The 13,627-nt window shown below is 47.8% G+C and overlaps 1 protein-coding gene across 1 annotated transcript in view; it reads right to left on the bottom strand.

The window, feature by feature from the left end:
* Nucleotides 1–7,614: 7,614 nt before the first annotated feature.
* LOC119440568 (uncharacterized) overlaps nucleotides 7,615–13,627 on the bottom strand; it is a 29,360-nt gene continuing 23,347 nt past the window's right edge. The window contains exons 10-11 of the mRNA XM_037705466.2: nucleotides 11,748–11,851; nucleotides 7,615–8,110 (exon numbers count right to left, since the gene is read on the bottom strand). Of these exons, the coding sequence (XP_037561394.2) occupies nucleotides 7,736–8,110; nucleotides 11,748–11,851 (479 nt within the window). The 3' untranslated portion in view covers nucleotides 7,615–7,735. The remainder of the gene's footprint in view (nucleotides 8,111–11,747; nucleotides 11,852–13,627) is intronic.

The raw sequence follows: 13,627 nt of genomic DNA, 5'->3' as shown, positions 1-13,627 counted from the left end.
CAAAATCGGCAGCATGGAAGGGTACGAATCTACGACTAACATGTCTGATAGGTCATGACAGCAACACGACTGGGTCACATGCTCGTCGGTTACGTCATGATTAACGAGAATAAAATCACGGGTGGCGCATACCCACATTGGATCTGCGGGTATGAGCCAGGGACAAGAAAGATACGTCTGATAAGATACGTGTGATAAGGTCTCCTGCGTCCTATGACTGGCGCTGGTTCATGCTCGCAGTACGCAGTGTTCGAGGTAGGGCTCGGTCTTGGGAACACAGCAGACACCTGCCACCCGCAGGCATTCTCAAACCCCGGTGAAAAGTGAGAAGTGAATAAAAACCAATCGGACCAAGTTAAGTTTCTTTGAACCGGTTTCCAAAATTTAGCGAGGATTTTTTTTTTTTTTTTTTTTTTTGGGGGGGGGGGGGGGGGAGGGGCATGGGTTTTCTTTTGGGCTTCCAATACATGACTTGGAAACGATTTGAACGAGTTGTAATGGAATTTATCTGTGTGCACAGTGTCGGAAAGCAATCTAGCGGCGCTGTGCGCAGGTCGAACGCTCCAAAGCTAGAACGAGCGCTGTTTGCTGTTGCCTCTAAATTCTTTTCCGAGCAAATAAACTCACAACTAAACGTGGTGAATGAGAAAACAGGGTATCCTGCTTGCACCCCTAAACTAAAGCATGCTATGAAAACGATATGTTGCCTCGCGGCATAACATGCGTCATGATCAACTTCAGAAATTCCGAGGTAGTTCTCATTCCTGCTACTGTGCCTGCAGACAAAAGTATATCAGCGAGAATATTGCTGCTGCTTAAAAGAATAGTAACACTGACGCTGGGGCACAAAACTATAAACGAACAGAACCAAATGAAGCTTAAGCATACATCACTATACTTTATTAAAGCGCCTGCCTAAACAAAGTACACTCCGCGATTTCAAAAGCCCGCAATATATTTAAATTAATAAAAAGAAAACAATGTTCTACTCGCCGGGAAGAAAGAAGTCGTCCCGAGTGAAGCGTTTCGAACAAACCGGAATAGTATCGGTCACCTTTTCCCAATGGGGATATTTCTTATCCAAGTGGCTCTCCGATGCGCGTCGTCTGTTTCTTTCGGGAAAAGATGCCATCATATATTGCTGTTTTTTCGCCGCATATTGGAACGCAACAAAACTCTTTCGACATCTCTCTTTTTTTCCACAACCATGTTCCTTATTCAACGCGTGCTCTTGAGATGCCGTGCTGCAACGCATGCAGGCACTCACCATCTATCCGCGAATCTACCTGTGTGATCGCTTGATGGTTTGCAGATGAGGATCTCTACAATTCTGTGTTAGTGGTTACTATTTGTTTGCAAATAATTGTACACAGTAAGAGCCATGTAAGGTATTCAAAGATTAATATTTATTACATGTGCTAAGGTAAAAGTGAAAGGCACTGACAAATACATTTGCATTTCAACAACGTGATCACTTTTCTCATGATCCCTCATGAAGAGATTACAAATAATTTTAGCGGCGAAGGAGTTATGCCAGCTCAAGAAATAATAATGAAGACGCAAGCTATAAAGCATTCAATAAAAAGAGAATGCCCATTTATATACGTGTCATATTTATTGAGTTTGCAGATGAGCAACTCAAGTGAATTTGTTACGGCGCAACCAAGAGTGGCGCCAAAGACAAAAGAAGACAGTTAGACGGGTCGAGAATGTATCGGTCTCGGCAGCCACCTTGTTTGTGTATCGTTGCCTTTCTTGCAAACAAATTGTACACACATCTTCCGGGTGATCTCTTGTTTTCCGCAACGTAACAAATTGGTGGAGGTGTGGGGTACATATACGAAAGACAACGGAGCTCCGCAGTGGTTGGCACCTCGGACTGGACAACATGGCGGACGAAACAGGCCCCGAAGAGGCCACATCATCGTCTACAACCCCGATGTTTGTCTGCCTCAGCCACGGGATTCCGGAACATTCTGTGGCACCGACCACCTCGACGTGGAAGACTTGATCGCCACTTGTGAGCGTGTGAGTGGCAACAACAAATGGTATTCGATGAATATGTTGCCTAGCTTGGTTTTCTACTTACAAGGCACAGCGAAGTTCTAGTATGATGACCATGAAGAAGAGCTTAGCGACTGGGACACGTGCAAGCAGAAGCTGAGGGACTTGTGGGGCCAGTATCGCCGCGTGGAACAGCGCCGCGAAAAAATAACTAGCGACCCACGTACCACCGTTCACTGAATCATACGTCTCTTAAATCCAGGACGTGCTGGCTAGACCTTAAAACAGTAGGCCCAACCTTGTCTGACAAGGTTGGACATATACTGTAGGGGATCGCTGACGATGCTTTCAACCGGCTCATGTGCAAACATTGTGAGAGCGTACAGGATATCATAAAAGAGTGTCAACGCTTTGACCAGGCCATGAGCCGCAGCATTCTAACGCCGTTCTCACGAATGCCGAACACAGCTGCGACATCCTCTTGTGACGACAGGCCAAGAATGCAGCGACTATCATCATCAGTCGATCTGTCGCAGATAGTGCGGCGTGAACCTGAAGCCATGTGTCCTGCAACCTCTTTTTTTTTTTTTTTTGACCCAGTGAGCCGAACAACTTTCATACAGTGCCATTTGCTCGCTAAGTTTGGAGTTCATTCTGTATGTGCCACCGCCGAATCACAGCCCCCTAATGCTCCTTGTCCTTCACTGATCAGCGGTATCCTGCACGCTACCGAAATCCAGCCGAGTGGCGAACCGCAAACGACCGGTGAATCTGCTTTGCCTGTCGGCGTATCGGCCATGTTGCTTGTAATTGTGATAACCGTACTGTCTTATCCCCTCTGCGACCACCATTCGCCAGTTATTACCTCCCCAAACAGAGCCCACGTTGTTACCAGCCTCTATTTCAACCACAACAGCCTAACGATGACGCTCGTGCCGCTTTTAATAATCCTTCGTCGTCACTCCACCGTCACGCGCCTCTTTCGCCACCACCTGGTCGCCCGTCAGTCCCTTTCACCACAGGCTCGTCCCCGATGCATCCAAGATACCCGTCTCCGAGAAACTAAGCGATGCAGTTCCCGGAGTTGACGCTGCATTAACGACTCAACCGCAAAATCGTCTGATCACTTCGCCGACCAAACAGAACTTGGTCGACATTGCAGTCGATGACGTCCAATGTCCCAGCACTCATTGACACTGGCGCGCACATATCCGTGATGAGCGCCCAACTGCGCCGAAGCCTGAACAAAGTCCTCACACCCACCGCAGCATGCACTCTCGACGTTGCCGATGGAGGAACGCCTACCGTGCTTGGTATGTACGCCACTCGCACATGCATCTCGGGACACCTAACCACTGTTTTGTTTGCCATTTTGTAACAATGCCCTTACGACGTTATACTCGGTTCAGACCTTTTATCGTTCCACTCAGTCCTCTGTCTGCGCTTCTAGTGTCATTCAGTTTGAACTACCCCACGACTGGCATAGTCCACCGGTCACACAGCTACGGTTTTGTCCACCCGAAGACATCCGCCTGCCGCGACAAGCCAATTTTCATTTCCTCCACCTGTTCCTGACGGTTTCTATGTGCTAAGTCTCACCGCTGACATACTGCTTGCAAGAAATTTGGCCCTTACCCGTTCCATGCTCACTGTTACGCACAATCAGACCTCACTCCCTCTGAGTAATTTTAACTGCTCGACTTAATTTGTACCCAGAGGAATGTCCTTGGGAGACATCTCGCCTATCGACGACTTCGAGATATCAGCACTTGACGCTGAAATTCTGTAGCACCCTACAGGTACCGCCGATTCACCGACTCTAGTCGGTGAATCGGCGGCGAACGTAGGCGAACGTAGCAAGATGATTGCACCTGACCTCCTTCCTGCAGAAGCTGCTGTCATTCGCCGTCTCTTGGAAAGTTACAGCATAATTTTTGACCTTGACGGCTGCCCTTTAGCACAGATGTCGGTGGTCACCCATTGTATATATTTACACCGGAGACGCCAATCTCATACGCCGCCGTCCGTACCGTGTTTCACATGCTGAGCGACAAGTGATACAACTAGAAGTCGATAAGATGTTATTCTAAAGGCGTCGTCGAACCATATTCCAGTTCGTGGCTGTCCCGTGATCCTTGACAAGAAGTGTGGCAACTGCCACTTTTGTGTCGCCTAACGACACTTCAACAAAAGCACGCGCGAGAATGTCTATTCCTTTCCGCGTATTGATAACGCCTTGGACTGCCTGCACGGAGCCAAATACTTCTTGTCGACAGACCTTCTATCGGGCTATTGGCAAATTTTGGTAGATGACATGGATCGTGAGAATATCACCGTCGTAACACCTGACCGCCTCTACCAATTCAAAGATATGCCGTTCGGCCTTTCTAATGTCCCGGCAACCTTTGAAATAATGATGGACTCTTTACTCCACGGCTATGAATGGTCTACATGCCTCTGTTATCTAGACGATATGACAGTAATTTCGCCAACTTTTGGGATTCATCTAACGTGTCCGTAGACCACTCTTTATGTTTTCCGACGAGCCGGCCTGCAACTTAAGTCGATCAAGTGTCATATTGAATGTCGTCAAATTACCGTTCTTAGCCATCTTGTCAGTGTCGCTAGCGTTCAACCTGGCCCGGACAAAGTTCACGCTGTCCAGAACTTTCCTGTTCCGTCTTCCATCTCAGACGTGAGGACCATTGTTGGAATATGCTCCTATATTTGTCATTTCATCAAGAACTTCGACGAAACCGCTCACCCGCTCATCGGCTTACTCAGGAAGGACGTTGCTTTTACATGGGGCACTGCTCAAACCGAAGCCTTCTCCGCCCTCCTACGCTTGCTAACAGTTCTCCAATTGCTGACTCATTATGACAACTGCCGCTGTTGAACTTCACACTGATGACAGGGGCCATGGAATTTGGGCTGTACTCGTTCAATGGCAGCGTAACACAGAGCGCGTAATTGCATACGCCAGCCGCCTTTTGTCCCCCACCTAAAGGAAATTTAAATTACTGAAAGAGAGTGCCTGGCGTTAGGTTGGGCATAGCCAAATTAAGCCCCTAATGTACTGCCGCACATTTCCTGTGGTTACAGATCACCATGCCTTGTGAGAGCCAGCACAATTCATTTGCTGTATAAAGTCAGGCCGCTTGCATAAAGGCAACGACTGTCTCTCCCGTCATCTTGTCGATCACCCTGAATATGATGCGCATGGCACCGATGCTTACGGCATCGCCATTCCTGATCTGCGTGACATTCGCACTGAACAACGCCGTGATCAGTGCTTACGTCTTCTCATCGATCGTCTCAATTGTGGACATCCCGAGCCCGCCCTCCGCATGTTATACTCCGCGACGACGTACTCTACCGGCGCAGTTCACACCCTCAATGAACAGAACTGTTACTTGTTTTACTACGCCATCTCCGGAAATCAGTTCTTGAGCAGATCCATGACGCACCTACTGCAGACCACCTCGGCAGACCGCATACGACGCCGCTTCTACTGGCCTTGCCTCTACCGCTCCGTGCACCACTACGTTGCAGCCTGTGTGCTTTGTCAACCCCGAAAAAAACCTGTGCTGCCTCTCTGGACGCCTTCACTCCATCGATGGGCCCTCAGACCCATTCTGTCGCATCGGTCTCGATCCTCTCGGCCCTTTTCCAATGTCGACATATGGCAATAGGGGGGTCGTTGTCGCGATTGACTACGCGATCAAGCAAGCTTTGCCCCCCAGCTGTGCAACTGAGATTTTTTTTTTCTTTTTTACCGCGAAGCTGTATATGACTAGGGCATGTTCGTTGTTCGCGAACAAAAACTATCCTCATCAGCAATGGCTCGAGCGTCATCGTCTTCTTCCGCAGCTGGCTCCGTTGTGCGAAAAACTATCATCATCGCATGTTTCCATCGCATCGAAGCGCGCTTTAGCTGCCACCTGTGTCCTTGAAACGACATCTGCTCGAACGTATTTCCCCCTATAGCACCCGCCCACATGCGCGCAATGTCATGCGTTCTAGCAGATGACGTTGCGGTGTCATTTTAGCTCCACCTTCGAAATGGGACGGCCGCCAGTGGTTCATACACCAGAAGAACAGCGATTTTACGAGGAACGACATACGTCGCGCCGCCGACCCATCGGTGCGGGAAGAAGAGAGTGCCCGCGCCGCGGAACGTTGTCGTGGCGGCGACTCGGGGACCCGAGCAGAGGAACGTGCCTGCGATGTGGCGCGCAGCGGCCCACGACGATCAAATTCCTGTCCTCGTCATTGGCGACTTCAACGTGGACGTGTCGCGGCAGATGGCAATTGGCTGCCCTCGTTTAGGCTCGAACGGTTAGGGCCTACAGTGCTGCACCCATCCCAAGGTGCCAGCAACCACTAGATGCACGTCTTTGGACTTAATCGTCGCCAAGAACCTGTCCATCGTCGTCACCGAACGCATGGCCATCTGCGATAGCGACCACAAAGCAATGCTAACTTGCGTGAAAAAATGAAGCCACCAAAACATTTATGTATATTTTTGTTGTAAATTTAGATATACCATCTATACAGCTTCACTGGTCATCCACTTTCACAGAGTGGAATGGCTCATGATTTTTTTTTTTTTTTTACATAACGTCACCCTCCATCACGGCGCACCCCGCAGTTCCTCACTGATCGCGGCCGCACCTTCTTGCCACGAGTTGTTGAAGACTTATTTCGTTCCTATTCTGCCGAGCACACACTTTCCACCGCCTACCACCCCCAGACAAATGGACTCACGGAGCGACTCAATCGCACGTTGACAGAAATGTACATGTACGTTTCTAACAACCGCAGTGATTGGGACAACACGTTACCCTACGTGACCTTCGCATACAATTCGTACCGTCACTGACACCGCTGGCTTTTCTCGCTTTAGCCTTGTGTTCGGTCGCCACCCTACTATGCCTTTTGGCACACTCATTTCTTGCTCGACGAATTCTCCTACCAAATATGCTCAAGGCGTCGTCGCTCGGGCTCACACGGCGCGCCAGATTGCCGGCTCCCGGCTCACAGAGTCAGACCACGCAGAATATCCGGTACGACAGCCCACATCGGGACGGTTCGATTTTCCTCTGGCTCCGCAGTTCTTTTATGGACCCCACGTCGCCGCTGCATCGGCTGGTTTGAAATGCTGCTGCCACGCTACATATGGCCCTACATAATTTTTGCGTAAGCTTGGTGATGTCAACTACGAGATCGCTCCGATTAACTCACCTGTCCCCACTCACGTTCATGTGTCTCGGCTGAAGCCTTACTTTGCCACAAGTTCGCCTCCCTTATAACTGGCGCCAAGACGGCGCCTTTACAGCGGGGCGTTATGTTACGGCGAAATCAGGAGTGGCATATCCAGTTAGGATCAGTCTAGGCAGCCATCTTGATTGTGTATCTTTGCCTTTGCCTGTATCTTTGCCTGTAAATGTACTGCAGACATACATATTAGCGTGTGATCCCTTGAGTTCCGAAACGTAACACTAATATTATGGTATTACCGAGTTCCCAAACACGCTATATTGAATTCAGATTTCAGGTGACAGCAAGACTACTAGCAGACTACTAGCAGAACTTGCTAGCAGACTTCTAAAGTGCTACTTTGCTTAGACTAGTGCTGCAGCTACTCATAATTGTCCATTATCCTCATTTTAATACGAATGTGGTTGTTTTTTACTTCACTCCATGACTTAAAACGTATCTAGTAATAACATCAGCAAGGCCTGACCACACTGGATGGAACCATTATCCGCGAATTACGTCTCGCAGCTTCTGATTTCCAAAGATCCAGAACGGCTTTCTTCAACGCGCCTTCGGGCTGGCTGTAGCCACTGCGCAAAGGCGATGCGGCGAGTATGTGGCGCACAAAGCTGACGCTGTCTTCCGGCACGATGTAATGCACCGCGGGGAACGGCGCGCCGTTGAAGCCCGTCGCGTTGTTCAGCGCGTAAGCACCGATGTTGTCCATAAGCAGCCACTCGCCAACGCTGACGTCGAAGAGCGGCTTCGTGATGTCTATGCAGTCTCCAGGGTCGCAGGTGCCTCCCCAAACAGTAGTGAGCATGTCGTGTGGTCTTTCCAGTGGATCCTGCATAGCCAAGGGTAATGAAAACATAACGTCGAAATTTCACGTAATTCATCGTCACGATCTATCTAAGATCCCTGTACACTGGTGCCAATTAGGCGGATGCTCTGTTTATCATTGTCTCTGTGGAACTTCATTAAAAAGTAAAGGTGGTGTCATCGAGTCCTTCGACTGGACGAAAGCAATGCGATACGCGTCCCTTCGTGTGAAAGAGTCGTCAGCTCTTTCAGGAACACAATCTCAAGAGCTAGAAGATGTAGCGCGCGATTACTTCCAAACAGAGCGTGTAGTTATCTGACAAACTACGAAAAATACTCGGAGGAGATTCAAGTCAATCATATATTCCAATGAATTCAACGGAGAACCACAAACTGCAACTTAAAGGGCCCCTCACCAGGTGTAGATATTTTGGAGCTGACAAGCGCCTACAACAGTTCATACAATGTGCGCTAACGATCGTGTCTGCTAAGTATTGCATCCCTACGTGCCGCGGACAGAGCTTAAATGGACCCGAACCACTCCTCGTACTTGGTGAAAAAACATAGTCCTCGGATAGCATACGCTGCTGTGAACATCTCAGCCAAGTTTTACAGTCGTGCGCGACGGGTGAAGCTCGCAGCCGGAGTGGAAATTCACCTTTCCCTTAAACGCTTTTTTTTTTCAACACAAGCCTGCTCCTCACTCTTCTCTGGACGCTTTATTTCGTAATAAAGCCGATTCCCGTATGCGGCTGCTATTGGCCAATAGCTGACGTCAATCAGAAAGGGTGTTTGGATCAGGGCGCTTCTTCCTACGGTTACTGTGTATATTTATTGATGAAGCTTAATAAACAGGCTCAAGTAAGCGAAAATGAGTAAGCGAAAATGAGTAAGCGAAAATAAGCGAAAATAATTACGTACTTCCGGAAGAAGCAGACTATCGTCTGCTCAAGCTCAGCCGCGGCTGCGTGCGTAGGAATTAAACTTTGGCCACCCTGCTTATCAGTGTCGTATGTCCGTCGGGTCTCGCTAATTCTGACTAGTTTTGAACACGCAACTAGCCTCGTACCACGCAAAAATTAGGGTCAGACCACGCGCACACTCGCCAGCGCTCGCTCGCTCCTGGTCGCTCCTGGTTAGAATCATTGGCAGACAAGCGTTTTAATTCTTTCTCCTCAGGACCTCAATAAAGTTCGTACTCACTCTTCAAACATGCGCAAGTTGGATGTATAGCTTCTATGTGTCGGTCCAGCTGGTGAAGGACAAACCACGTAGCAGGACCAGACTGCTGTATATGAGCGCGAGCACGCACTCGAGCCCCGCCGTGCACAAAGCAAACGCTGCGCATATGCCCTACAGTTGCATGTAGCTGTGCTCTGCTACGTAACGTAGATACCGCAGCCGCCGCGGAATGCCGTGACGAGTCTACTGGCTAAGCGCACTGCGGCTCGCTGAGGACAACCGCGTTTGGCTGACGTTTGGCGCATATCGGAAGTAGTGGCATCTAGGTTAACATCCAAATGAAATTTGAACTGCGCGCCATGGTGACGTTCAGTAGGCGGAGCGTTGTGTGCACGCCCGGCTACGGCGTAGTCTTCGCAGTACAAGGCATTGAAGAATGAGCGGAAGTACCGTGAAGGGCATGTTTGATTGCCAATAACTCCGCTTTCTGAAATAGCCTATCTTAACTTTAAAGGTCTTTCTCTACTTCTATAAAAAGCGGTTCAGGGGCCCTTCAAACTTCAAATTGCCCTTCTCGTTTGTCCTTCTCGTCTGCGCACGAGCCGCGCATGCGCTGTCGAACGGCACAGCATGACAACGGCGGCAGGAGCTTTTGAGCCTCCGGCGTTATTATAATTGTAATCGCAATAAAACTTTAAAGGCACGTTACAAGCCCAACAAAGTTACAGAGAAAAGTATACGTTAATGCGGGTTTTGTATGGTTCCATGACGGTTGTGGATAGTCGAGATGATTTTGTAGCGTTAGCTACACTGGCCTAGCCAAGCCCGTTTCGCGCGGCACATCAAGAGCCGTGCTGCGCATGCGCAAGGATCAGTGATGTCACACGGCTTGCGCACCGGAGCCACCGGAGCCGGCACCTCTCGCGCACTCCGCCGCCGCCGCGCGCGACTCACCGCCACCGGTCTGCGCATTCCAGAGGAGTGACGTCGTAGCCGTGGTAGACGCACTGGCGCCGGCGCGCGCTCGCTGTGCAGTCGCCGTCTGACACTGCGCTGGAGCCGCTGCGCTTCTGACTGGCGTTTGTGTGTGTCATTGGAGCAGCAGTAAGCATGACAATCAAGCTAATCCTTGACAATCTAGACAACCAGGAAAGCTAAGAATAATCAGCTGAACCTTTGCTAACGCTACGTATATCCTGGCATAGCCGAGCTAAGCCACTGCAACATTTTTTTTATTTCACATGCTGCTGAGGACGATAGTATAATTCGATACCACGTGGCTGCGTGTTCAAAACAATGCGAAACTTTGGTTATAAGATTAGCACAATGTTGACAAAACATAAATTTCCGGAGAGTGCTATGACTTTTTCTGTGTGGTCATATATATATATATATATATATATATAATGAACGAGAAGAAAGGGAACCGAGGGGCCCGATTTTTATTAATCATATCATAGGAAGCCAACAAACAATGACACCAAGGACAACTTAGGGGAAATTGTACTTACTAATTGAATTTAAGAAATGATAAGTGAATAGAAATGAAAATGGATGAAAAAAAAACAACTGCCTGCAGGTGGGGAACGATCCCACGTCTTCGCATTACGCGCGCGATGCTCTTACCATTGAGCTACCGCGGCGCCGTCTTCCAATCCACTTTCTCTGGTATTTATGTCTTACAACTAGAACTAACCGTGGGAGTGTTAGCCAGCGCCACCACTCACAAACCTAGGCGGCGGATGTAGCACATACTTTCTGCCGCAGGCGTCACAAGCACGTGATCTTTTTGAATGATGGCAACTGGTCAATAAACGCACATATGCTACCTGAATGCATCATTGTTGCCGGATTCGAGCCCTCTTTATGTAATTAATGAGAAGAAAGGGAACCGAGCGGCCCGATTTTTATTAATAATATGATAAGAAGCCAACAAACAATGACACCAAGGACAACATAGGGGAAATTACTTGTACTTACTAATTGAATTTAAGAAATGATAAGTGAATGGAAATGAAAATGAATGAAAAAAAAAAACCGCAGGTGGGGAACAATCCCACGTCCCCGCATTACGCGTGCGATGCTCTTACCATTGAGCTACCGCGGAGCCGTTTTCTCATCCACTTTCTGGGGTATATATATATATATATATATATATATATATATATATATATATATATACCATATTCTTACCTGTTATCCCTAAATTTGTTCAGCTCGTAGAATTATAAAAAATTGCGTTTGATTTACGCGCCCCATATTCAAGCCTGTAATGCAGGCAACAAGTTTACCTACTTGATTTTGCTGACGCGAACTAATTGCAATATTGTGACGGGTGGTGCGATAGAAACGGAGCTTCAATCCGTTTGCGAACTATATACGTGCTTCGGACATTCTAAAGCGTCTGCCTAAACATTTTGATAAGCCTGAATCTCTAGTTAGGTTACGTTCGCTGGCGTCTGAATAAGGGGCACGCTCACCTGCAGTGGCCAGTATCCCACGTCCAAGAAGTTGTAAAGATGGCGCGATACGCAGTTGTTTTTGGATTCATTGATGAAGACGTCTTGGTGAGGTTGACTGATTCCTACGCAGAATTGGGCGTAAGGAAGGAAAACGTCCGGAAAATGTAAGGAAAATGTCCCTTCTCAGGAACATACAGATATCGTACATTGACAATATAAAATATGTCCCAAAACTGTGAGACGCACATTGCGTATTCACATCTTTCGCATGCAGGGATGAATTGGTTATTAGCCTAAAAGAGAGCAGGTGGGTGGTAATCAATGCATTTGAACTAACAAAGCAATGACGCGAGTAGAAGGGGACTCTTCTGGTCTGCTGTTCCTCACTGGGAAATGAACTCTGCATAAAACACGCAAGGAGACAAAAGATGAATGTCAACATCAGCATCATCATATCTGTGCGCCATTTAGCCACATGCATTGCTATTGCAAGCAACGACGTCGACAGAAATATTCCTGAAATTAACTACATTTGTAGATTTACGAAAAAAAATCACTTTGCACACATCTTATGTGTGGCCAGCAGGCATCCACGGTGTTGATATCGGCTATATCGTAAATGCTCCAATATATGACCGGATTACGCTGAGGCAGCGATGGCTACTCGATGGTGCTCCTGCACAAAGATTACGTGCACGGCGTTTTACATTACAGTCTACCAGTGCTACAGCGAATATACTATAAATAAGCAAAACGAAACTCGAGGCAGAACGTAACAATTTTCTACGTATATGCCTTGGTCTGCCAAAATGACCTTCCTGTGTTGGAACGGTTGCAAAAGGAAAACGTCTACCTGTTGACGTCTTCAGTGCACAACAAATATTACGCACTAACCTTGGACACGTGATTCAAAGTAGGCAACTTGTGCTCGGGCGCATAGGTAAAACTGCATGCTTAGAAGAAGTATTCTAGCTCTTAGACGGGGAAGACTTAGGAGTGAGGATCAACGGCAAATATCTCAGGAACCTTTGGTTTGCAGATGACATTGTCCTATTCAGCAACAATGGGGACGAATTACAAAAATAAAAAGATTGAGGACCTTAACCGAGGAAGTGTAAGAAGTGGGTTGAAGATGAATATGCAGAAGACAAAGATAATGTTCAATAGCCTGGCAAGGGAACAAGAATTCAGGATCGCCAGTCAGCCTATAGAGTTTGTAAAGGAGTACTTCTTTCTAGGTCAGTTACTCACAGGGGACCCTGATCATGAGAAAGAAATTTACAGAAGAATAAAATTGGGTTGGAGTGCATTCTGGAGGCATTACCAAATCCTGACTGGGAGCTTACCAATGTCGTTCAAAAGAAAAGTTTACAATCATTGCGTTCTACCGGTGCTAACATATGGGGCAGAAACTTGGATGTTAACAAAGAAGCTCGAAAACAAGTTAAGAACCGCACAAAAAGCGATGGAACGAATAATGTTAAGTCTAACGTTAAGAGACAGGAACAGAGCGGTGTGGGTCAGAGAGCAAAAGGGGACCGCCGATATTCTAGTTGACATTAAGAGGAAAAAATAGAGTTGGGTAGGCTATGTAATACGTAGGATGGATAGCCGTTGGAACATTAAGTTACAGAATGGATACCAAGACAAGGGAAGTGCAGTCGAGGACGGCAGAAAACTAGGTGGGGTGATGAAGTTAGGAAATTTGCAAGCGTAAGTTGGAATCAGCTAGCGCAAGACAGGGGTAATTGGAGATCGCAGGGAGAGGCATTCGTCTCGCAGTGGACATAAATATATGCTGATGATGATGATAATGATGATGATGGCTAAAACTTGTGCTAACTGGAGCTTTCTCTGTCCTAATTCCTGTACAGCTGCAGGATTTCAAAGGCACGATC

Source organism: Dermacentor silvarum, chromosome 2 (genome assembly GCF_013339745.2).
Source record: "Dermacentor silvarum isolate Dsil-2018 chromosome 2, BIME_Dsil_1.4, whole genome shotgun sequence".
Classification (NCBI taxonomy): domain Eukaryota; kingdom Metazoa; phylum Arthropoda; class Arachnida; order Ixodida; family Ixodidae; genus Dermacentor; species Dermacentor silvarum.
This window is presented reverse-complemented; position numbering and strand designations above follow the sequence as displayed.